The sequence below is a fragment of the Citrus sinensis genome, chromosome 6 (genome assembly GCF_022201045.2).
Source record: "Citrus sinensis cultivar Valencia sweet orange chromosome 6, DVS_A1.0, whole genome shotgun sequence".
NCBI classification, from domain to species: domain Eukaryota; kingdom Viridiplantae; phylum Streptophyta; class Magnoliopsida; order Sapindales; family Rutaceae; genus Citrus; species Citrus sinensis.
Window position 1 is genome coordinate 16037931 of NC_068561.1, and position 25249 is coordinate 16063179.

General features: G+C 32.3%; 2 protein-coding genes across 3 annotated transcripts in view; both read left to right on the forward strand.

The window, feature by feature from the left end:
• The first annotated feature begins 918 nt into the window (after positions 1-918).
• The window catches only part of LOC102614350 (laccase-4), an 88681-nt gene continuing 64350 nt past the window's right edge, over positions 919-25249 (forward strand). The window contains exon 1 of the mRNA XM_052443534.1: positions 919-930. The gene's annotated coding sequence lies outside the window, so the exon portion shown is untranslated. The remainder of the gene's footprint in view (positions 931-25249) is intronic.
• LOC102610497 (uncharacterized) lies at positions 4683-12951 on the forward strand. Of its 2 annotated transcripts, none has more exons than XM_025099587.2 (20): positions 4683-4829; positions 4950-5168; positions 5643-5751; positions 5908-6279; positions 6375-6430; positions 6909-7155; positions 7241-7296; positions 7445-7694; positions 7859-8022; positions 8164-8306; positions 8379-8480; positions 8848-8986; positions 9222-9308; positions 9379-9540; positions 9681-10010; positions 10217-10404; positions 10499-10614; positions 11121-11413; positions 11602-11802; positions 12171-12951. In XM_025099587.2, the coding sequence occupies exons 1-20, from the start codon at positions 4785-4787 to the stop codon at positions 12642-12644; spliced, it is 3753 nt and encodes a 1250-aa protein (XP_024955355.1). In that variant the 5' UTR covers positions 4683-4784; the 3' UTR covers positions 12645-12951. The 2 variants fall into 2 exon arrangements, with proteins under 2 accessions (XP_024955355.1, XP_006481400.1); XM_006481337.3 differs by having other exon boundaries at positions 10496-10614; positions 12171-12950.

The window sequence follows — 25249 nt, forward strand, 5'->3', positions numbered from 1 at the left end:
ATTTAAAGAATGATTGCACAAATTGCTCCCCCTAAATATAAGCTTCTCTTACAATTTAGCTAAATTAACAAATTTAAATACATGTATTCTTCTCCCCCTTATTATCAAAAAGAAAACTTAGTGAAAAAGAAAAAGAGTAGCAAATTTGTTACCCATGTTGCCGAGTAGAAATTTTGATAGAATCTCCCCCTAACAACAAGCATCACCTCAAATACAAGTTTAATAATATTACTCCCAAATTATTATAAATCATGATACAAGCCAACTCCATATACAAATCATCACATAATTCATCAACCATAAAAAGATCATGAACTATTATTCCATCAATTACCAAATCAACAACTTATAAAATTATCATATAAAACAACCATGTAGTCAAATCATCACCATAATCACATATCAATCATCAAAACAATACTCAAAGTGCATATTATTCTCCTCCTTTTGACAATATCGAAATGATATATTATTTTGTCTCCCCCTTTGGACAATAAAAAATTCAAAATGCATATTATCCAAAAGCATATTGTGTGCTCCCCCTAAATATATGGCCAATTTAAAATTTAAACCAAAATGATTTTATCCAAAAACATATCATATTTATCTCTCACTTCATTATATAAAAAAAATGATAGATAGATGCAATCAAAACAAGATCATCAAAAATAATTCGATGAAGATATTACCCATTTTGTGCGAGCAAAAATTTTGGCAAAATCTCCCCTTAAAAATGAACAAATCCTCAAATACACAACATAGTTAAAAACACTTCCATATAAGCTTAAACAATTATAACAAACCAACAACTCCGTCAATGATCTAATATAACATTTTAATATAATTTAAAAAATCTTATATGCTTAAAAATCTTGAAATATATATATATATATATATTTCCCTTTTTCGATATCATTTAAAACAAGTAAGGTATATTCAATAATACATCGATAAAGTACAAAAAATGCATCCATTCACTAATCATAGATTGCATAAGATCAAAGTTTTATCAAATACAATGTAATCATCAATGCACATTCTTTATCATAAAAACTTAAGTAAAACATAAGTACATAATGACAATATATAGATCATCAAAATCAACATAGCTATTAAGTAAGAAAAGCCATCATTATAAGTAAAGAACAAGTTATCAAATTCATAAGTGCAATAAGTCATTTGTACGAATTTTATAAATGATATAACACAATTAATAGCATATGAATTCACACATACATAAGAGATGGACAATGATGATAGACAATTAAGAAGATGAAATCAAAGACCATACAATCATCAAAATCAAACAAAGGCATAATGATAAATCACTCAATGTTATACACAATAATAATTTCATCATGTAAACATACAAGCATACTTTCGCAAATTCAAGCTAGTATCCATTTATCATGATCCACTCAACAAAATCAAAATGGCAAGAATTGTTACCAAGCAATTAAATCATCTTACTCATCATTTTCTCTTAGATCATGATCAAATGAGTATTCTCACAAGCTTTCATCAAGAAATTCTCCACCATTTATTGATTATGGTACCTACAAATAAAATATTCAAGTTGTGTGCTTTGGTACCCAAATATTCTTGGGTTCTTGAGTGTTAGCAATGGTTCTTTTTGGAACCCAAATACATGTAGCTCCATAACTTGCATTTCTTTTAACTAGACATCTAAGCTTCATGTGACCATTTTGATTGCAATAATGGCATACAATTTGATCATTAATGGAGGTAGTTTTAACAAAATAACTCTTATAATATTTTTGTTTTAAATTTGGCTTATAACCAATGCCTCCTCCCTTGTCAAACACACATTTTTGTGAATTAAGCAAGTTATCCAACATCATTTGTCCATTTGTGAATTTTAACACAACATCACTAAGTTCAATGTTCTTTTTCTTAAGCATTTCATTTTCCTTTTTCAAATCATCTACATGTTGCTCTATATGCTCATGTGAAGTATTTGGTTTCTCATTTGATAATGCAGTTCTATTATGCAAAGTTTTATTCTTTATTTCTAGTACTTTAATCTTTTCATTTAATGAATCATTGCATTTTTGTAAAGCATTATTTTCATTTTTCAAGTCATCTACATGTGATTTTAGATGCTCGTTTGAAGTGCTACATTTCTCATTTGATAATGCAACTTTATCATGAAATGTTTTATTCTCTAATTCTAGGCATATAATCTTTGCACTTAGAGATTCATTTTCATTTGTGAGCTCTACCATTTTCTTTTTAAGACATGCATTCTTTTTACCAATTTTCATCCACTCATTATACAATTCTTTAAACGCATCATGTAATTCATCATAAGTAGGAAGATCATTTACCTCATCAAGCTCATCATCTGATTCATCTCCAATTGCCATTAGAGCTAGATTTGTCATTTCTTGATGCTCTTCATCATCACTTGTTTCCTCATCGCTATCATCACATGTGGCTACCATTGCTTTCTTCTTGAGCTTATTGAGAAAAAGACATTCCGTTCTTATATGGCCAGGCTTCTTGCACTCATAACATTTGATTACTTCCTTCTTCTCCTTTCGGCTCTTGAGGTCCCTAAATTTTCTTCGCTCACTGAATTTCTTAAAAACTTTTCTAAACCTCCTAGCCATCATATCCATCTCCTCCTCATCCAGCTCGCTTTCCTCATCACTCTCATGTTTCGAGACTTTGAGAGCAATGTTTTTCTTCTTCTCCTCATTGCCTTTTTCGACCGTCAAGTCTTCCTCATAAGAAATAAAAGAACCAATTAAATCATCAATAGGTAAGATATTTAAATTTTTGGCTTCCTCAATGGCAGTCCTTTTTTGTCTCCATTCCTTATGTAGTGACCTAATGATTTTCTTAATTTTTTCGCTCTTTGAAAAGGTCTTTCCTAGGGCTCCTAGAGTGTTCACTATTTCCGTAAATCTAGTATACATAGAATACACACTCTCATTTTGTTCCATTTGGAACAATTCATATTGTCGAGTGTACCTACTAATTTTAGACTCTTTCACTTGATTCGTGCCTTCATAAACAACTTCAAGTTTATACCAAATTTCATTAGCACTTTCACAACTAGATACTCTATGAAACCCTTTCTTATCTAATCCACAAAATAAGGCATTTATAACTTTGCAATTTAGAGAAGCTTTTCTCTTTTCCAATTTATTCCATTCCCGTGAAAGTTTTGGAATATCTTCCCTGACTTCGTTTTTAGTCAAATGCATAAATGGACCATCAGAAGCAATTTCCCAAATTTCATAATCTAAAGCTTATAAATAAATTCTCATCCTAGTTTTTCAATATGGGTAGTCATTACCATCAAAGAACGGTGGTCTAATTGTAGATTGTCTTTCTCTAAAGGTTGAGTCATTATAGGTTTTCATGGATCTTTAACTCTAGACGGTTAAGTCTACACAAGAGCACCTTGCTTTGATACCAAATGAAATTCTAGTTATGCAACCTAAGAGGGGGGTGAATTGGGATTTTAAAAATTAAGCTATGCAAATCAATTGAATTCGGGGCATGTTTGAAAATAAAATAAAATCTCTATTATTACATAAAATTGATAAAACATAAGAGATACAAATGATTTTTTTCCTTAATCAGACCAGGCTACAAACTAGCCGTCGGTCCACCACTACTCTCAAGGCCGCCAGGCACTGACTTTATATCTAAACAAGGCCCATAATTTTCTCCATGAGGATTTTTCAATAAAAGAAATCTCGTACTTTATTGGAATAGGAGACATGTTTACAACTTTGTAAATAGAATTTTACAACGCTGGAAAAAGGCAATTTACAATGTTGTAAATTTGTCCCTCATTTTAATAAAGTGTGGAGTTGCCTTATCGGTAGCTGGCTCATTTTCTCCATATCCTCTAATTGTATCTTCCAATTTTAATTATTTTTTGGTCGGAATCTAATTTTACAATAATTTGATCCACATATACATTGAGACTCAATCATTTCATAATCAAATAACAGTCTTATGTTGATAGTGCTTGTGACTTAAGATTTAAAATTTTATGTATAGACCAAGAGGACTTTGGTGCCCCTGAAGCATTCTCCTTATACATTCACTATTTATAACGTGTGTTTGCATATCATCATGATTAGTTGAAGTTTGTATATGTCAATGAGAGAATGAAAAAAGATGGGTCAATTGGACCTGATTCAATTTTCACTTTTTTCTTTTCTTAATTGTAGAAAACAAGAACAAACTATTTTTCTTGAAAAATAAAAATACTAGAGAAAAGCTTACTAAACACATTTTCTAACTTATATTTTTGGAAAACGAAAAATAGTGTAAAAAACAAAAATACCAAACACCCTAAATTTTTTTAATATTTAAAACACAATAAACTCCCACATATATATACACACACACCCACACCCACACAATTTTTTTTTAATTATTATTATGTATGAATAATAATTGGTGACTAAAATACTTCATAAAACTAGCGGCTAAATATAAGATATTTAACCTTACTTAGGGTAAAGTACAAGCCAAACTCTATTGAGTGAGAAAATCAGTTTAATTCTTAGAGTTTTCAAAGCATTAGACTTATGTGATCAATCCAACGATTTAAAACAGTTTGCTGTTAGTTACAGCAGATGTAACTTAGCTGGACCCTGTTGCAAAGCTTTTATTTTGCTCAGATTTCCCGCTCTCTCAATCTCTCTCCCCTAACGGTAGCCAGTTTTAAATTAAAAATAAAAGATAAAAAATTCACTCTCATTTCGATTTCTCCCATAAGGGTTTCTCAAATCAAAATGAAACCAAATCACAATATCAAGAAACCAGACTCTTCTTCAAAGGTACGTCACAGTTTTCCAGTTTCTGTTTTCCAATTCAAAGACCTAATTTCAATTTTTTTTAATCAAATAATTATTTCTAATCAAAATTTCGGAGCTCACTTTTGTTTTTAAAATTAGCAGCTGAGTTTAGAAGAGATAATTGGATTGAATACGAGGAATTGCAATGGGTTGGCTTCGAATACTTCAACCGCGAAGTGCGCTTACGTGGCCGGATGTGTTTTGGTGGTTTACGATGTGGATTCGAGCACTCAATCGCACCTCATGGTGTCTCATCGAATGCCTAAGCCTCTCTGCTGCCTTGCCATGTCACGCGATGGCCGTTATGTAGCTGCTGGAGAGGTATTGCATCAATTTGACAACAAAATGTGCAATTAACCTGTTAATTCTTCAATTCAAAAAATAAAAAATCTATTGATTGTTGTATTTATTTATGAATTTCTCAAAACAAGGCCATTCAAATTTTAGAAAATGCTGATTTCTTCATGATTGTTAGCAATGCAGCTCAAAATTGCTTAAATTCAATTCTCACCTGCTAAGGACCTTGTACAATTTCAAATGTGGGCAAAGAATTACAAAAAGACATGAAGTTGTGAATTTGAATGCATTGATTAACCGATTCATTAGTGAGGGGTTGGACCAATTTTTGGTTGCAGCAATTAAGTTGTGGTCCATATTTTGAAAGATGCCAACGTTCGCAAGAGGGAACTGTAGATATTGAGAATTATATTTATGTATTTTGTAAGGGGTTGGAAATAGTATTTGGGTTATTTTTATGTCTAATAGTAGCTATATGCATCTTTTATGATCTTGCAGTCAGGGCCGCAACCTGCAGTTTTAGTTTGGGACTGTGCAAATCTGGCCTTTATTTCTGAATTGAAAGGCCATTTGTATGGAGTTGAGTGCATTGCTTTCTCACCAGATGGTTAGTTACAAACTTACAATCATTCAATTAGAAGAGCTATATTTTGACTTTATCTATTTATATGAGTTGATATTTTCATGCAATGTTTATTTTCATAAAGTTTATGCATTGATTATTTGACCATTCATCCATATTTTGCTAATGTTTTACTTCAAGGAGAACATCTGGTGACTGTTGGGGGTTATATTTACCTTTGGAATTGGCGGAGTGCAATGTTGGTTATGAAGCTTAAAGCAAATTCATCTTGTTCTGCCATTACTTCTGCGTGTTTCTCATCAGATGCAAAATTCATTGTTACTGCTGGAAAGAAGCACTTGAAATTCTGGACAATTGGATCGTCTGCGACTGCAAGGACCCGTTTAAACAAAGGCACAGAATCTTTAACACTGCATGCGAAGCCAGTCAATCTAGGCATTCAGAAAGAAAGTTATTTTGTCTCTGTCATATCTGCCACCTGGACTGATAATGGTGTTGTAAATCAAGAACAGGCTGGAGAAAGTTTTACCATATATGCACTGACTGATGCAGGTTAATGTTTGCTTTAAGAACAACTGAAGAAGTTCAGTGCATTGGAGTTATTGAAGTGTGGTTAATGAGTGCCATTCTGCTCCTTATGATTACAGGCATTTTGTATATTGTACATTCTGGGCTTTCAGTAACAAAGTCAGTGGATTTGAAGGTAAATTTGTCTCTTTTTTTTCTTTTTCCTCATTTTCTTTAATAGTAGGTTTTCAGCTAACCTAGTTTCCCGGCAAAAGTAAATAGAGGGTCAACAGCTGAAAGATGCTACTGATTTTGATGGACCAATTAAAGAAAGGAAAATCCCTTTACTTTCCCCAAGGTTCAATCCCATAATGACAATGCTAAAGGTTGGGCTGGTGTTGTCAGGTTTTGAAATGCTTCAGCTTGGTTAATTTTAATTTTCATGATAGCGTCTATCTCCTGAAAAACTGAAATGGATATCAATAAGTACCAGATCCATAAGTTGCTTCCATTGAGGCAAGATAAACTAGCACATTCATATCAAGCCATGAATGTCTACTATGCACTGAATTTTATTGCTTAAAAGTTAATAATTGTATGAAAGTCATTTTTATTATATTACTTTTCTAATATTACCTGTTTATATTTTACAGTACTCCTAACTCTATTTTCAGGTTAAAAACGGATTTGCACTCTCTGCATCCAGCAAGTTAATAGCCTGTGCTTGCAGCAATGGAGCGGTACATCTTTTTGACATTCAGTCTCTTAAACATGCTGGAACGCTTCACTATTCAGAAGCCAAAAAGTGCAATGGAGAAAATGATACGGTTTCTACTGCTAAAGCAACTGAATTGTATTTTAAACTAACCCCTACCATTCCCAATGCAATTGCTTGTCAGTTCTCAACATCAGAAAAGCTTGGTGAGCACGTAACTATACAATTGCCTTGATAAGTGGATTTCCCCGTTGTTCGAATCTTGAACTTATCAATGCTTCTGCTTTTCAGTGGTTGTTTATGGTGATCATAGTCTCTATGTATGGGACATTCATGATGTGAATGAGGTAGTTGCTTAGAGTAAGAATTAATGCTTTTCTCTTATAACTTATTATTTGATTCATAAAGTTGCCTATATTTGTTTCTTGTTTTTGTTTTTTAGTATTGGTTGCTTCTTCAATCTCCACTCTATTGAATGTTTTAAAAATTTTCAAGGCTACAAGGTGTTGTGTGCTAGTGTCCCATTCTGCGTGCATATGGGATATCAAAAATCTTGGCTGTGAAAACATGCACGATCCATCCGTTTCATGTGTTGCTAGGGGATGTACTGGTGGAGTTTCTTTCTCGACATGCTCAGCTGATGGAACTATCAGGTTATGGGATCTGGCCCTGCAATCTGAGTTGTCAAAGGATGTCTTGGGTCATGAATCTCTGAATATTGAACCCATGAGCACTGCACATTTAGGTAATTACCACATTCTGAGGCACTGACAAACAAATCCACAAGGATACAACTGTACCTATGTGCACTTTTTAAAACTCTGCAAAATGTTTATTTATTGGTATTTTACAGAATTTATACAAACTTCCTTTTCCCTATTGATATTCTCATCCATTTTGTCACTGCAGTTAGTGCTGGGATTTTTGAACGTAATACTATGGAGACAAGTGTGAGCACTCAAGGGTACCGGTCGATGGCAGTTAGCTCAGAGGGGAAGTACCTTGCTGCTGGTGATTTTGATGGAAACCTTCACATCTATGACTTAAAATCTTCTGATTATACATATATTGAGGTGAACCTTAGCATAGACATTTTTCTTCAAAATCATTTCCTGAAGAAACAATCAATGTGAAGCACAAAACTAAGCTCTTTTCAAATGGTTGGTGATGAAATGATGGTCATCTTAATATGAATAATATGAGCTATTTTGCAGGATGCCCATGATGCAGAGATCCTTTCATTGAGTTTCAGTTTGTCAAGCAAGAAAGATGATGTTTTAGAAGAAGTCACTGATAGCCATTACTTCCTTGCTTCTGGGGGAAGGGATCGAACAATCCATCTATATGATGTTAAAAGGTTTAGCTTCTTATATTGTACACTTCTTTAGCTTATTGAATGTGTATACTAACTAGGCTTCCCTTATATCAGGAATTTTGATCTCATTGAAAGTATTGATGACCATTCAGCAGCGGTGACTGCAGTGAAATTTACTTGTAATGGCCGTAAGATTCTGAGTTGTAGTGCTGATAGGTATGCTGCTATAACTTCAATTTTCATTGCATCACAAATCTATCAAATCTTAAGTCGAAGGAGCGTTTGGTAATAGTTAGGAAAGGAAATCAATTCTTCACTATTAATATGTCACTTCAAACAAGTTGTCATTTGGCTTTTGAAATAGTAGTATCTGTTGCATCTATCTGATCATTTTCAAAAAATCAAAGATTGTTGGAATTTACCTTTTATTTCATATTTGGTGACAACGATCCTTTTGTTGTAAAGGAACTTATGATGTCATTCTGACATGGGTTTGTGCTTCAACTAGCCATTTGTAAATTTAATTACCTAGAAGGATCCAGATGCCTATGTTTGTAGATAAGATTATTATTCTTTCATACAGGTCTCTTGTCGTTCGTGATGTTGTTGAAACCAATAGTGCTTATAAGATTTCGCGCCGTCATCAACAATTGGCATCTCAGGGAACTGTATATGACATGGATATAGACCCAACAATGGAAGTTGTCATTACTGTTGGGCAGGTAAATGGTGTGTTAATAGCAATTCAAGAATAAATAAATTTTCATTAATGATGCTTTGGAATGGCTTCTACTATCAACATGTAATGCAACCAGCCAAACTGGTCTTTGAATGTGTGTCAAGTACACAAAAATCTTTGGTTAGCTGGCTGAATAATTTGATTAGCAAATTCCCTTGGATTCTTGTGATTTGGGTTCAAGAGTTTGATTATTTAATTACTCGTTGGTATACTCATAGGATAAGAAGATAAACTCATTCAGCATTGCCGCTGGAAAACTTATTAGATCATTCAAGCAAGCTAAAGACTTTGGAGATCCCATGAAGGTGAGCTACATTGACAACCAGCATTGTCGCACCATTATGTTGTTGGGTTGTGACCTGATAATTTTTACAGGTGACAGTGGACCCAAGTGGCAGTTACCTGGTTTGCTCCTACTCAAACAAGTCTATCTGCTTGTATGACTTCATTAGCGGTGAGATGGTTGCAAAAGCCATGGGCCATGGTGAAGTTATAACTGGTGTCACCTTCCTACCTGATTGCAAGCACATTGTTTCTGTAAGTTCCTGTTATGATCAAGTTTCAATTTTAATAGACAATGATATGAAATATCTTTCAAATTGCTTTGTATCCCACAAATAATAATACCTTTCATTTTTTATTATTGGATAGACTCCTAACTTTATTGATGTATTCAGGTAGGGGGTGATGGTTGTATTTTTTTATGGAAAGTTCCTGCTCATTTGGCTTCTAGGATAGTGCAGAGAGTGAAGGAAAAGTATGGTATTTTGCCCCCAAGAAACTTTGCCCAGCCAGCAGCTTTAAGTCCAATCATCTTCTGTGAAGAGGAAGATCAGAAATGTAGAATGGACTCAGTCAATATGTCATTTAAGAAGGATCTCGACCAAATTGGACCTCATCTGACCTCAGCATTCAAATTTAGCATTTCAAGACTTCCAAAGTGGGCACAAAAGAAAGTAACAGACTCTGAAATTGTCCCTGGGAATCTTGATTTCAGTTTGTCCCAGGTAATTTATTTTCAGGCTCTTCACATATGAAATTTGCATTCTGATGTCTGAGAAAACTAAGTTACAATTTCACATTCTGTTGGAAAATTGTACTCTAGTAGGAACCTTTTTCATACCTTATTGCACTTTTTTCAATTTGACAAGTTTCTTAATAGTTCTGAATTTCTTTCATTTTGAATATCTCCACTGCTGCTTGGGGCAAGCAGGAAGTAGAAAAAAAGTCTTTGTCGCCTTTTGTTGGTGATGTTGAGGGTTATTCTCCTGAGAGTCAAGAAGTTCAAATTCCATCTAATCATGATTTGGAAGACAGCAATTCATGCACCAGTTGTTTTTCCACAAGTTTTTCGGATGCTAAAAAGAGTCAAAGTTCACCGTTGCCACAGGAGACCATCAGGTTAGCATTTATTATATTTGTCAATAATATCCTTGTTCTTCTTATTTATGGTGGGTGCTCTATTAACTAATGGTTTTCATATGCACTTCAGCAGCTTTGCCCTTGGCAAACGTTGGCTCAGAGTGTATACTGTATGTATGGACTTATTAAATTCCCCAGAGGTGCTGAGTTTAAAATATGGGAAGAGGCCACCGCTATCCTCAAGTTTGTGTAAGGCCAATTCTGTTTGTTATCAGATTCTTGTTGAGTTTCTTTTGTAATAAGCATATATGAAAAAAATGACAATAAATTTTGAGAATAAGGTTATTATCTTGGTATGATTTTCATGGAGGATGAGTAGAGGACAAAATTAAAGATTACTGATATCAATAGTTAACTGGCCAGAGAGAATGACCTCTTCTTGTCCTCATTTCCAAATTGCAATATTATAGCACATGAATCATCATTTTGGAATTTCATTGAGATGAACACTTACTGTGTCACCAAAGTTGAGAACTTATCCATGAGATGGCTATTATTAGCTTTTTTTTTTGAGCTACAATTCATGATAATTTCTTGATAGAGATACATTTTTCATCCTAACTAGTAACTGAAAGGAACTCAATATCCCTAATGAAATGCCAAGCATGCCAAGCATCTATCTTTGGGACATATGTTTGTTACTTCTGTCCCAGTATTATGTTTCTCCTTTTTCTAATGATATCATTTTCGTGCAGCTAAAAGCCCAATAAACATTCTGAGTGATGATTTGCATGGTGCCAATGGACAGGGTGCCACTAAAAACCAACATGCCAGTCCCAATGACATCAGCTTTCTTGGCAAGAAAAATTATCAATTTGACATGAAAAATCTGAGTGCAATTAATGAGACAATGGCTGACTTGGCAGGACAATCGTGTTCAGAAAAGAGTGAGATGCAAGAAAATATAGATGTTAACACATGCCTCAAAAATTCTGAAGATAGTGATTTGTTCAAGCAGCATTTTGGCAGTTTATCCGCAACAAATATGGTGAGTGTTGTTTCATGCTACAGTGTATATAATTTCCTGGGCCTTTTTTCGGCCATCAAATTGTGATTTCTGTCAATGCAGTTTTATACGTTTATGTACACGAAAAGAAACAAAATTTCTGATAGACCCCTAGTATGTTTGATATGAGGTTTTGTTGAGTGTTGTATGAAAGTTACTTATGCTTACAGGTAAAGAATAGGGCATCAGCAGTGGGAAGAAGATTCTCCTCACAATATGTTGTACATAGGGACTATGGTCGGGGCTCCAAGAGACTCTTTGACACACCTGTCCAAAATTCTGGCCTCAGTTCTTTGAATTGTGCAGAAAAATCTGGCTCCCATGTCAAATCAGAGAATCACACATGGCCAATGATAGATTCTTTTGGACAGGTTAGTCTCTATCCATGTTTTACAAACTCTGGTGACCTTCTTTTGTAAACAAAAGTACTAAAACAATATTCTTGGAAAAGCAAAAATAGAAGCATAGTTTAATTCAGTTGATAGTTACCATTGAGATTGAACTCCTGAAGCATGGTATCTTTTGGCATTTCGTGCGCATAGTCTTTTACAATGAACTCTACTCTCTTTTTAGCTTCCTATTTCATTGTGCACATATGCATCTGATCATTTACGCAGCGTAAGTAGATATATCATATTGTTTTAAAGAACCATGTGATATCCTTTAACCATGTGATATCCTTTGTAAGAGAACACCATGCAGTAGATTATATATTTTTCCCTTTGAATGTTCTTTCCAGGACCCGAAGAACCTTAATCAAAGCTTGTTTAGCCCAGATCATGCACTCTGTCAAGACGATATAACTAAATGCCTACTCAAGGGAAATTCTATGGACATTGAATTAGCGGAAGCAACATTTCCGGTAAGGAATGAAGTTCTGGAAAGAATAACTGAATGCAAGAAAGCTTTAGTTAATCTTGAAGCTGCAGCTAAAAGTGTAGACCAGTTATTTTCAAAATTAGACACTCAGCTTTCTGGAGAAGAGATCTCTACTGGGCCTGGAGCTCAGTTATACAACAAAGCAGCCAAACTGCTTCCATCAATTGCAGAGAAAGTAAATGCTGTAGCCAAACAAGTGCGAAATAGAAACAATGATGTATCTGAGAGAAGTGGAATTGAAGTGTCGAGATTTGAACCTTTGTTAGGAACATTGGCTGAAAGTTTATCTCAGAAAGTTGTGGAGATCCTGAAGAACAACCTCAGCAATGCTTAACTTTTAAAATTTAGATCATGTTAAATGTATCATGAAATAACATCATTGAATTCGTGAAAAATAATGATAGGCTTACTAAGTTGGGATGCAAAGTCTGTATGGCAAATGATGTGGCACTATTAATATATAGTTGTTGAGCCTATCATTCTCATAGAAATTCTATTAGTGCTACATTAAGTAGAGATGCAAACTTTGTATACTTTATAATGTATCGCTAGTGTAAATAATCAATCACACCCATGCTGCCCATTGTTTTGCAGTTTTGCTTCAACATTCGTTCTGCAGAAGTTGCAGGTTATATTGTAGAGCCCAGCCCAAAAACCAGCTTCAATAGTTGGCTACTCGGCTCTTTCATAGGCCCTAAGAATATTCCTAAGTCACTCATTTATGTGCTGTAATGAGTAGCCATTGATCTTTTGAGCACTGAAATCAACAAAGTTGGGCTCCATGGCTTAGAAAAATCGCTCAGAAAGGAGGAAAAAACATTGGATCTTTCTTGTGTGAAAACTCTCTTTTTTCTTTACAATTCATGTGGATCTTTCTCTCTCCTTCCCTCTTACTTTGCAGTTTGCACTTTAACAACAAAAAGAAAGTGGGCAAAAGAGAGCAAAGACCATCTTTTTCTTTTCAAATCGCTTCACATTTGAAAGCCAAATTCTACTGATGATTTTCATGCAGTTTCCAATATAAAAACTATAGGGTAAGCCTCCTTTAATTGTAAATTTCAAGGCGTGTCAGTGAATAAATATTGGTCGCTGAGGCAGCTGCTCTCTTCCTATATGACTTATATAAATAAATCAAACCAAAGATACGGTTGGAATATTTATGTAAATGTCTAAGAATGTATGCCGAGTAATTATCCTTTTTTATGCTTTTGTCTTGCTTTAGTAACATGCCAAACTCTAAATTCTTCCTTGGGATTCCAATTCCATCACTCTATAACTCATATTATTATAACATGTATAGTTCTCCTTTGAGGCTATGATTTTAGGCATTGCCACGTGGAATTTTAGTGGCAGAAATTGCCTTATGATAGACCTATAAGTGGCTTAATTCCCAAAATCATACTAATCAAGACCGGTTTTATAGGTTCCATGAGCAGACTTTTATGAACTGTGGTGCCATAACTAGAAACCCATAAACAATTAGCAGAATACATTCATCAATCTGCTTCTTAGATCTTCTTATCTCTTATGACTGAATGACACATTTTAATCAAAATGTGCTTTGTCACATGAGGGTGCAAAATGAGAATAAAATTTGTGCATAGGTATGTTGGGTCCAAATTGGAGGCTTTGTTTAAAATGGGTTATATAACTCAATATATGAAAAAAAAAAAAAGGGGGGGGGGGGGGGGAATGGGGATTTTTATGTGCTGTACATGAACGTGGGGACAAGGCCTTCAATTAGTTGTCCTCTTTTTAATTTTCTGTAATGATGAATGCTGCTTTTTCACTTTTATAAACAGTAATCAGGCATGAATTTTTCCTCTTGAATTTTCCGTTTAGATTATTCTCCTAGAAGATGAAAGAAACCAATCCAGTTGTTGTGTCTCAAGGAGAATATAACTTTTATTTATCAATATGGGTTGTGTAATTATGGACAATAATGATCTTGGTGTATGATAATAAGACACCATTATTTGACATAATAACTTATGGCGAAATTTGTGGAATCTAATGGATTCGCATGTTTATCTTTGCATTCTTTTTATTACTCTCGCCATGAGCTGTTTTAGTTTCATTAAAACTCTCTTCATTTTCATGATTTCATAAGAAAGTTGAGCTTCACAGCCCCAAAAGCTTCCACAATCAGCCTCAATCTTGCCTAAGTAGGAGGTAAAATCAAAATTAGATAGCCTTGAATCAAGTATCAATGTATACATAACGGCATGATTAATACATTATCCAGGGTCCCAATTCTGTATCGATGTTATATAGCATCATTAACAAACTTAAAAAAGCACCTCTGTTTAGTATTTACACACTGTTCCTTAGCATTTATACACTATATATTGTCATGGATTACAAAATTTTTAATAATAAAACATGGGACGAAAAAATTAAGAATATAATATAAATTTGTAAAATTTAACGTAAAAACTCTAGGCGATGTAACGCTCCAGCAGATGCAAGGTAGAGACAACTAGACTGACCAAATTTTGAATGTTCAGACTTTGAAAGACTAGATTTTCTCTTGTTGTTTTCATTGAGAAAATGACAGAGAATTAAGAGAAAGAAAGCTCATTCTCACTGCATAAAGCTTAAGAGAGACAAAACTATTAGTCTGACTATCGAATCTTCAGGTCTTCACAAAAGAACAAATAACAAACTTAAAAAAAAAAAATGCCCCTTCAGATCCAAAGAGTACTGTGTTTCTAATCTTTTTTTGCATGCTTGAGCTGTAGTAATCAGTTCCTTTCCATGTCATCAACAGAACCCCAAAAGAATGACACTAGAAACTGTGGTTTTGATCATATGTGATAAAGTGAACTGAACTTCCCTGCAGGGCTTCAATCTAAGACACACACGAGCCATTGTTTGTGATTAATTAATTACAAATTAATTACTTAATTATTTCTCTCACATATGTAATTAGTTTACTTTATTCTGGCTATAATAAATATCATGAGTTTTAAGAATCATTAAGCTTATTATAGGCCCCATAGATGATCGTATAGATAATGCTAATAAACTTTCTTCAAATTATGTCATTAGTTTCATATTTGTGCACCATATGTATGCTTCCAAATGGATAATTTACTTGAGCATTTTCAACATACTTAAATATTTCTTTTCCAGCATTATTCTAACAACTAGAAGACTAAGAAAACCTTTGAAATAAGATAAATGAAGTTGTCAAAAGTAATATATCATCAAACAAAGACACATCCACTTGCCTAGTTACCTCGTGAAATAATTAATCATGCACGCTGTTTACTATTGTAATAGCATAATCACATAATCTACCCCAAATATACTATTTATGCTTCTTATAATTATTGTCTATTAACAACAAGGTTATTATGATCTCTCTTTGGTAAAAATAATACAACAAAAATGCAAGTGTCATTATATATATAACATGATATGGATTATGTTCAACTATAACTAGTCTAATATGGTAAAATCAATAATTTTAGTTTCAATTTTTGGATTCAATTTTTATTTTAATTAATGTGTCATTAATATATTAGATGATATAATAATAATTCTATTAATCATAAAATTTGTCTTCCAACAATGAATGCTACATAAGTTCGGATATAAATTAAAATCTAAATATGGTACAAATAATAACATGTGCTGCACTGGGTCAGACCTTTAAAAATGATGCATTGTTAATTATCATAAAAGATTCATTTAGTTCTCGTAAGATTTAATCTAATTTCCAGTAAACACGATTAAAAATAAAATAAAATAATTCTTAGAAGAGAGAGAAACAAAGAAGTCGGAGAGAGGAAGGAGAAAACAAAAAAATTAATTATTATTAGTGTGTCTGCTATTTATTAAATAGTTTTTTAAAAAATACAATTTAGTTTTAATTTTGACAGTTAGATGAGATGTAATCTAATGGTTATAAATGTGTGTAAATAATTGTGTATAAAAAGAGGAGCTATATATATATAGTCAAATTTTATTTTTGTTTCAAATTTATTTTTCAGTTAATGAAAAAGTGAATAAAATCTTCTGAAAACTAGAGAGTAGCATTTCATACAAGGGCCAAACTATTAATGTGGCAACTAATTCTTGCACGAATTCCGAATGCCTTGCTCCTGTGGACAGCTTGGCTTGATGGTTAATGCTTTAGGATATGTAGGGAGCGTGAAACAAAGTGATTATAAATCATAAGGAGGGAGGGCGGACAAAACAGAAACAACTGATTATTAATTAAGATTGAATCCAATTTATAGAAGACACAATAAAAACAAAGTGAAACTTTTCAAAAGCAGAGAAACAAAGAATGGAGAAGCCGAGAGAGGGAGGAGACGGAAAAAATTAAACATCACTAACAGGTCCACTATTTTCTTAATTAATTCTTTAAAGAAAATATAAATAAGTTTTTTTTTTTAATCCTAACCAATAAATGAAATACAATCTAATGGTTATATATGTATATAAGAGGAGGAGCTCCCTTATGCCCACTCACATGTTACTCATTTTTACATTGTTTTTGTTGGTTATAAGTTATAACAAATGTGACCTACAGATTGCCTTAAAAACAATAAAATAGTTCAATATTTTCTATCTTTTCTTAAATATAGTGAGAAGAAAGATATGGGACAAGAGGTCCTGCTGGTCCTAGGCTCTCAAATTTAATTTGAGAGTTTAGGTTCAAGTCCCAATAAAGTCATTTCTCATATCTAAGTATATGTGTGTGTTAGATAGGAGTTGAATTCTCTTCAAATTTTTGTCTCTCATATTTTCATGGGTGGAATGGAACTACTAATTTTTTTAAATATTTAAGAAATTTATGGATTTAATAATGAGATATATTTGTGAACAATTTGTAAAAGTGATTAATTTTGAGCATATCGTATCTTTGAAAAAAAAAAAAAAGGTAAGGGAAAGGGGAGAATTTTTGTCTCAAATCATTTTCTCTCTCTCTCTCTCTCTCTTACTAAACACAAAAAAACATGCATGTATCATATCCACTTCATCTCACAAAATATACACATGTATCATATCCACTTAATTTGGTCATTGGATGTGAGAATTATGTGATCAACTAACCAAAATATGAAACAAAACCCTCGAAAGACAAACCTTAGCGGTAACTAGCTAGATAGAGAATAATCAACAGTAATAGAACAGAATGAATGAAAGACAAACAAACTCTTTGAATCTTTGTCAGTTTTGGAATTATTAAATGTATTTTTGGTATAAAGAAAGATATCGTTACTCTTTAATACCAGTTAATCAGTTAGAGATTTTATGAGTTATGGATGCAAATTAGTATATATCTTTGTGAAATGGCAGATCACTTAAGAGGGCGACTATATATTCATAGATCAGACTTTAGGGGCTCTGCTAGTGTTCAACATTACATTACCACCTTACCTAGAGGTAATCTCAATATTACACACAGCACAATAACATTAACGTACATCACTTTTCTTATCTATGTCTAGCTAAGATCACGCAGTACATATTAAGAAAACCACTACCAAGGTCACCACTGCGACTTCTTATTATGTTTGAAAAACAAGAGAACCTCCTGCCGTCACGATACTATAATCAGCTTTCATTTTGTCCAATGGAATTGAATTTTACCGGCATGAAGAGCACGCTGATGAGAACCTTTGCTATCAGTAGCTAATAAAATTTGCTATCAGTAGCTAATAAAATTCTATGACTAGAATCAGATGCAACAACATCAAAACAGCTCCGCCAATAATATTTGATTTTGTAATTCGGGAACAAATCCCACGGCCCACGACACAATAGGACACCAAGTCCGACCAAACATACCAAAATCGGTAGCTGTTTAATTCATCAGGACCTGAATAACGTATAAAAACGTAATCTGATTTAAAACCTAAAAATTTGATATTGCCAGACACCATCGTCCGAACAGACGCCATATCTTATCTATTTTTATTGCCCCACCTCTACATGCATGCACTGTCTATATATTCTTCTGCATGCCTTCCAATTACACGTACACATTTTCACACCAGTTTATACAGAATGAGTTGTGCAAAGCGTGTCTTCTTCTACCGCTTCCCTCTATGCCTTGTCTTTTAAGTTCTCCCAATTCTTGGATTTCCCCACGGGAATGAAATTTGTTCAGAAGAAGGGCGAATCATAAGAGGATCTTTATCTTTCTTCAAGGAGAAATTCTATAATACATCAAAGATATATTAAATTAATTTTATTACCATGTCATGCATGCATTAATTAGATGTATTACTTCTAATATATTGTATAATTTCTCTTGATAGTACTTAATTAATTAAAAAGTGCCTAAGTAATAAATTATTATTATTATTATTTTTATTATTTGGCTTTTACCTTCCTTTTCGGTATATTAAACCATTTGGTATCCGAATACCATATTAGACCCAACTAATCTAAATTCGAGCCAGGTAGGACCCCTAAGGCGGCAAAGCTCTCTCAATAAGTATTTAACGCAGCTGCATTCCCAAGTCTCAAATCGAGAACTTTAGTTAAGATAGAACAACATCATACCAGCTAATCTACGCGCTTGTTAGTTTTTACCTTCCTTTAATAACATGCGAACTCTAAATTCTTTCTTCGGATTCCAGTTATTCCATCACTCTATATAACTTGTATTATTATTACATAGTTAATTCTCTTTTTGAGGCTGTGATTTTGGGCATTTCCATGTGGAATTTTAGTGGCAGAAATTGCCGTAATTATAGGAGCTGTAGACGGTGCCATAAATTAACTTGGGTGAAAACACATAAAAAATTAACGGAACATATCATCAATCCTTCTTAGATCCTTTATTTCTTATGACTGAAATACGTGCACATTTAAATTAAAATGTACCTCATCATAGTGGGGCAAGATGTGAAACAAAATCTATGCATATGCAAGTTGGGTACAGATTGAAGCTTTGTTTAAAGTGGATTATCATTACTGCTGGGTCTCCGGATGCCTAGTGGTAACTCACGCCCTCAAAATGTTTGAGCGCATAAGTTGAAGCCTCACAGGGGCAAGAGTCCCATTTTAATCCCATATCCAAAAAATATAGATATTAGGGGCAGATTTCTCCCTAGTGATTTGTAATAGATTTTAAATTGTAATATATCCCTAGAATTACAACAAGTTGAAACGTGGGTTACCATTCGATATATCAAAAATAATTGGGAAAATCAAAAGCCTCTCTGCTTATGTGCTGTATACATGAATGTGGGGACAAAGGCTTCAATTGATTGTTCTTTTTTTTCCCCCGTCATGTAGAATGTTGCTTTTTCACTTTCGTAAATAGTGCTAGGCACGGATTTTCCTCTTGCATTTCCGCTTAGATTATTCTCCTAGAAAATGAAAGAAACCAATCCAGTTGTTGTGTCTCAATGAGAATATAACTTTTATTTGTCAATAGAGGCTGTGTAATTATAGACAATTATGATCTTGCTGTATAATTAGACACCATTATTTGACATAATAACTTACGGCGAAATTCCGTGGAATCCAAATGGGTGCGCATGTTTATCTTTTCATTATTTTGATAACTCTAACAGCTATTCAACTGTTTTAATTAATCTCATTCAAACTCTCTGTAATTTCATGATTTCATAAGAAGTTGAGCTTTACCGGCTCCAAAAGCTTCCACAATCAGCCTCAATCTAGCTGTAATTAGTAAGTAATAAAAGAAGAATTAGATAGCCTTCAATATATTATCATGAAGGTAGCCTTGAATATATTATCATGAAGGTCGCATTTCTGTATCAATTGATGTTAGCATCATTAATTTTTCTAGTGCATGCACACGTCCATACATTGTAAAATCTTAAATTTGACTCTATGCAACTTTATTTAATAGTTATAGATTATTCTTTAGTATTTATACACTATTTTCATGGGGTCACGAATTCTTATATAGTAAGACATATAATGAATATGATAAAAATTTGTTAAGCGTAACGAAAGACTTTTGGTGATGTAAGATCGAGTCATAAGAACTAAGAATAATAATAAGAAAAATTCTTTAAAAGACAATTGTTGAATTTATGAAAACCCATATATCATCAAACAGACGCATCCACTAGCAACAAATGATTAATTTAATCATGCATGCTGTTTAACACTGCAATGGTACTGTAATTAAATTAATCACATAATCTACTCCCAGATATGATATTTATTCTACTAATTAATGTGGGGTTATTATGATCTCTAGCAAGGGTCAATATCTAACCATAGGCTACTACATAAAAGTAAATATAATAAAATGATTGATTGGAGTGAGACATATGGGTTATTTTCAACTATAGCTAGTATAATATTGTGCAAATATTAAGATGTGTGGGGACTAATTGGATTATCACGCTATCAGAAAAAAATGATGCAAAACGAGAAAACATGTGTAATTTTTTTTATGAAAAGTTATTTGAAAACAATAGCTCCATGTTTCTTTCTTTCTCAAATAAAGTGGGAACAAAGATATGAGATCGTATGGGAAGAGGGGCCACAGCTGACAGACGGAGAATTTTTGTCCCCATTCTTCTTTTATTATTTTTTTTTCTTTTCTCTCTCCCACTAAACCCTCAAAATGTACATACATGTAACATATCCACTTTGGATATAAGAATTATGTGATCAACCAACCACAACATGAAACGAAACCCCAAAAAGACAAACCCTAGATCTAACAATTGCTAGAGAGAGAATAATCAACAGTCACAAATTAACAATAATTTAAGAAGAGAATGAAAGAAAGACAAACACAAACTCTTTGATCCTTTTTAGTTTTGAAATTATTAAATGTGTTTTTGGTATAAAGAAACGTAAAACATAAAGGTGGCGAGGGTATAGAGAAGACATAAGATCATTTTCACGATTCATTTTCTTGCACATTATACACTCTCCTATGCATTTGGCTTCAATCCCCACCAACAACACTCCCAGTTTTTATTTTTATTTTTGGGAAAATGATAAATATAATAATAAAGAAAAAGCGTTTGTTTTCAATTAATTATCTTCAGTGATATTGATATTGGTAATGGTAAATGATAGCCCATGTGATTATGGGGACCCCGTGAATCGCAACCGAAAGCAGGTGGTAGTGGTGGCGGCGGTGGCGGTGGACCCGGCAATGACAGATGCCACTGAGCTATAAGCTTTACTCCCCTCATCTTCTAAGCCTCCGGGTCTATGTATCTCGTGACCTTAGCGGCAGCGCGCAGGGTCTCATTATTACTTTCCATAAATTTACTTCCACTCCTTTATTTCAGTAATAATTTAGCCGCCGAGTAGTTTGCTTGTAGATTATGGGTGCGTTTGGGATTGAGGTTTGGCAGCTGTAGCTTAAAAGTTATAGTATTAAAGTGTTTGGTAAACACTAATTGCTGTAGTTTTTAAGCTATGTTGATATGATTTTTCACTTATATAATATAAAATTTATTATATCTTTAATAATTTTATCAAAATTATTATTTAAAATTTATATTTATTATATATTATTAACTTTTGTTTCATAATTATAGTTTTTTTTTCACAACAACTGTAGCTTAAAAACTATAACACCTCAATCCCAAACGCACTCTATAATTTCTAACACTATAGTGTTACACTAGTTGTATGCTCGGCTCATCCGGCCGGTCACTCGTGAGTGTGTTTTGTGTTCATTGATATAACATTATTCGACTAATTCACCCTCGTCAAATATAAGTTATACTTGATTATAACTTCTCTTTTCTCTACAAAGGAGTAAGATAGATTTGTAATATTTGGGAATTAATTAATAGTCAAATGATAAATTACTATTCTTTCGACATTTGTAAGGGATTTAAATACGACATGTACAGCGTATGAAAATATTTTTTCAATTTTTTTTTTTTAAAATAAGATTGACCCATACTTACCCAAATATTATTATTCGATATTAAGATTATTTGTGCGTATTACGCATATAAATGATTTATTGAAGACTCTTGTAAAAAATTATACAAAAGAAGTGCGGCTAGACGATAATACTAACATGACTGAAATAAAATGCCAAACTAATTAAACTAAATTACCCCTTTAACAATATTGAAAAGGGCAAAAGGATGAAAAGAAAGATCTTTAACACAGAGACGTGTTTATTAGTTATTACTTATTACTCCTCACGCATGCATGTGAATCTTATAAATATGACATTTATGGCATATACCAAGCAATTCTTTCATGAGTTAATAAATAATCTATAATATCTCAGTTTAAATTATTAAATGGAATCTGAGAATAGTAATTATTTGGAGAGAATTAACTTATACGGATACCCACTTGCTCTTTCCAAAACCCAATTCATTTAATTCGAAATACGTGTTGATTCTGACACAAAAGAAAAAAAAAAGAAATAAGACACGTGTGAACAAACAATTGCTTCTCATGTTGGCATCACCCACACGTGTAGAGAAACAGGCGCTGCTTTCCAAATCAATCAAATGCCCAGCATATTACTAGACTAGATAGTAGGCCGATCAAGTTCGTGGGGCCCAAATCAGCCAGCGTGCCTAGTTTTTTGAGATGGAATACTGAAACCCACGCGCTTTGTTATAGCGTGCATTATTTTATCATTGGTCTAATCAGGGGTAGACAAGATGACGTGCCGTGCGCATGACATATGGATACGACGCCATACATGCATGGATGTAAACGTATCATGGCCATGCAATGGTATGTGTTCCAAATACAATCCGTACATAGAACGCGTGGAGCACTCATGTTGCCAATTATTTTTTCTACGAATTTATTTTTATTTTATTTTTAAAGCTGGCAAGAAAGAAGCAAAACTCCATAAAAGCAATCTCCAGGTCAGATTCTGCTTGGAAAATTCTAGGAACACAACACCACCAACACCAACACCAGCTACAACAACAATAATAATAAGAAGAATAGTGCTACATATTTTAATTTTTTATCTTAAAAATTTATCTTAAATGATATAACGTTTATTAATTAATTAAGAAAATATTATAATTAATTTACTTAAATTTTATTAAGAATTATCAACTATTTAATTAATGATATATAATTTTAGATAAAATTAAAGATAAAAAAATTTAGAATATATATCATTACTCTAATATAGTAATAATCTTGCTACTCTTGCTATTCCCTTAATAATAAACTATAACAATCACTCCAATTTGCTAATCTTGCTCCTTTTATATTTTATTAAGGGAATTGTCACTGGCCAACTTTAGAATATTTAAAACCTTAGGTTAGGTTATGAGGTCTTTATTTATTTTATAATCTCAATATTCAAACAAATCTGAAAAGGCTCAAAATTTATTATATCTTTAATTCTTGAATTTCAATAATAATAATAATAATAATAAAAGATCAAAAAATTTAAAAATAAAACAAAAAAGTCAAGAAAATATCTTTTTTATTCAATTAAAATGATTACAAAATAAATAAACAAATAAATAAGAACAATATTATTTTCAAATACAATATATAAAATGATAGAACATAAAAAGTAAAAATGACGAACTGATGATCAGATAATAAAAATGGACCTTATATTTCAAAAAAACCAAACCTTTTTTTTTCTAGTGAACCAATGAATATAATAATTTTATTTGTAAGAAAAGAGTAAGAAAGTTTTTTCATATACTATTTTTGAGATTACAAGGCTATTAATAGAAATTAAAAGAAATACTAAAAGTCAAAGATTATAACATTAAATAACTAAAAAATTTTAGGAAATTGAAAAGGTAAATAATTTAACTTTTTTCTTGGAAAGACTAATAATGAATGAATTAATGGTTAAATAATATTATTAATTATATTTCTTTAACACTAAGGTTACCAAATATAGATTTTTCATTAAAAAAACTAATTCTTAATTGTAGGATAATTAATAATTTGAGAGATGTCTAATAGGCTTTCCAATTTTCTAAAATACGTAATTTAAAAAAATTTCAATAATTAGATAATTATTAAGGAAATATTAAAAAATGAGACTTTCCAAATATTGGGTTTCAGGTGACCCCTTTGTTCACCATACCTAAAGTCATCCTTGAATTGTCAGCGCCCTCCGACTAAAACTAATGTATATTATTTATCCTCTTATTCTTTTCATATTATTTAATAATCTCTCAAACATCATAATTTTATAGTATTAACCTCATTTTTAAATACATATTCATTCATATTTATTGTAAATTAAAAAATCATATAAATTGAAATTATGATAAAAAAATTTAAATATTAAAAATATCAAATATCAAGTAAATGACTCATTTACCCTCTTTATTTAATTTTTGTTATAGAAGATTATTAGGTATTATGAAAACAATAGGGAGAAACTAGTAATCTCCCATTTACTAGTGCTATTAAAATATTTTTTCCCTAAAAAACTCATGTATTTGGTGTTAAAGTACACTTAAATATTCTTATTTAGATTCATACCTCCAAATTTTTAGTTTTAAGTATGTTAACTCATCAGTTGAGTGCATAAAAAAAATTATTTGTTATGAGTGGCTAAAAAATTTGTATGTCAAACATTTCTTTCTGAAATATTATGATAATGGATATAACAAGAATTAATTTTCAAGCATAATCATTATAAGTTAGAGATTTTATGCTCTAAAGGTACATGTGAGTATATTTTTCCAAAAACAAAAGTCTTAACTAATTAAATAATTTTCGAAAATATTAAAATTTGGGGTAAATTTTTATATTTAAGAATGACAAGAAGTGTTATTATTTTCCCTTTTCCATTTTCTTCCTTTAATTCGTTCTAGGACTATCCGAGTGATTTAGTAAAGAAGGCTTAGAAGTTAGGGCCGCGATGCTGTTCCTTTTTCTTACTCATTTACCACTTTTTTCTTTTTCTTTTTACTAATCAAGAAACAAGATAAAAATATGTTATTTTTTTGTTTTCTTTTTAATTTTTTAGTAAAATATTAGCTTTAAAGTTAA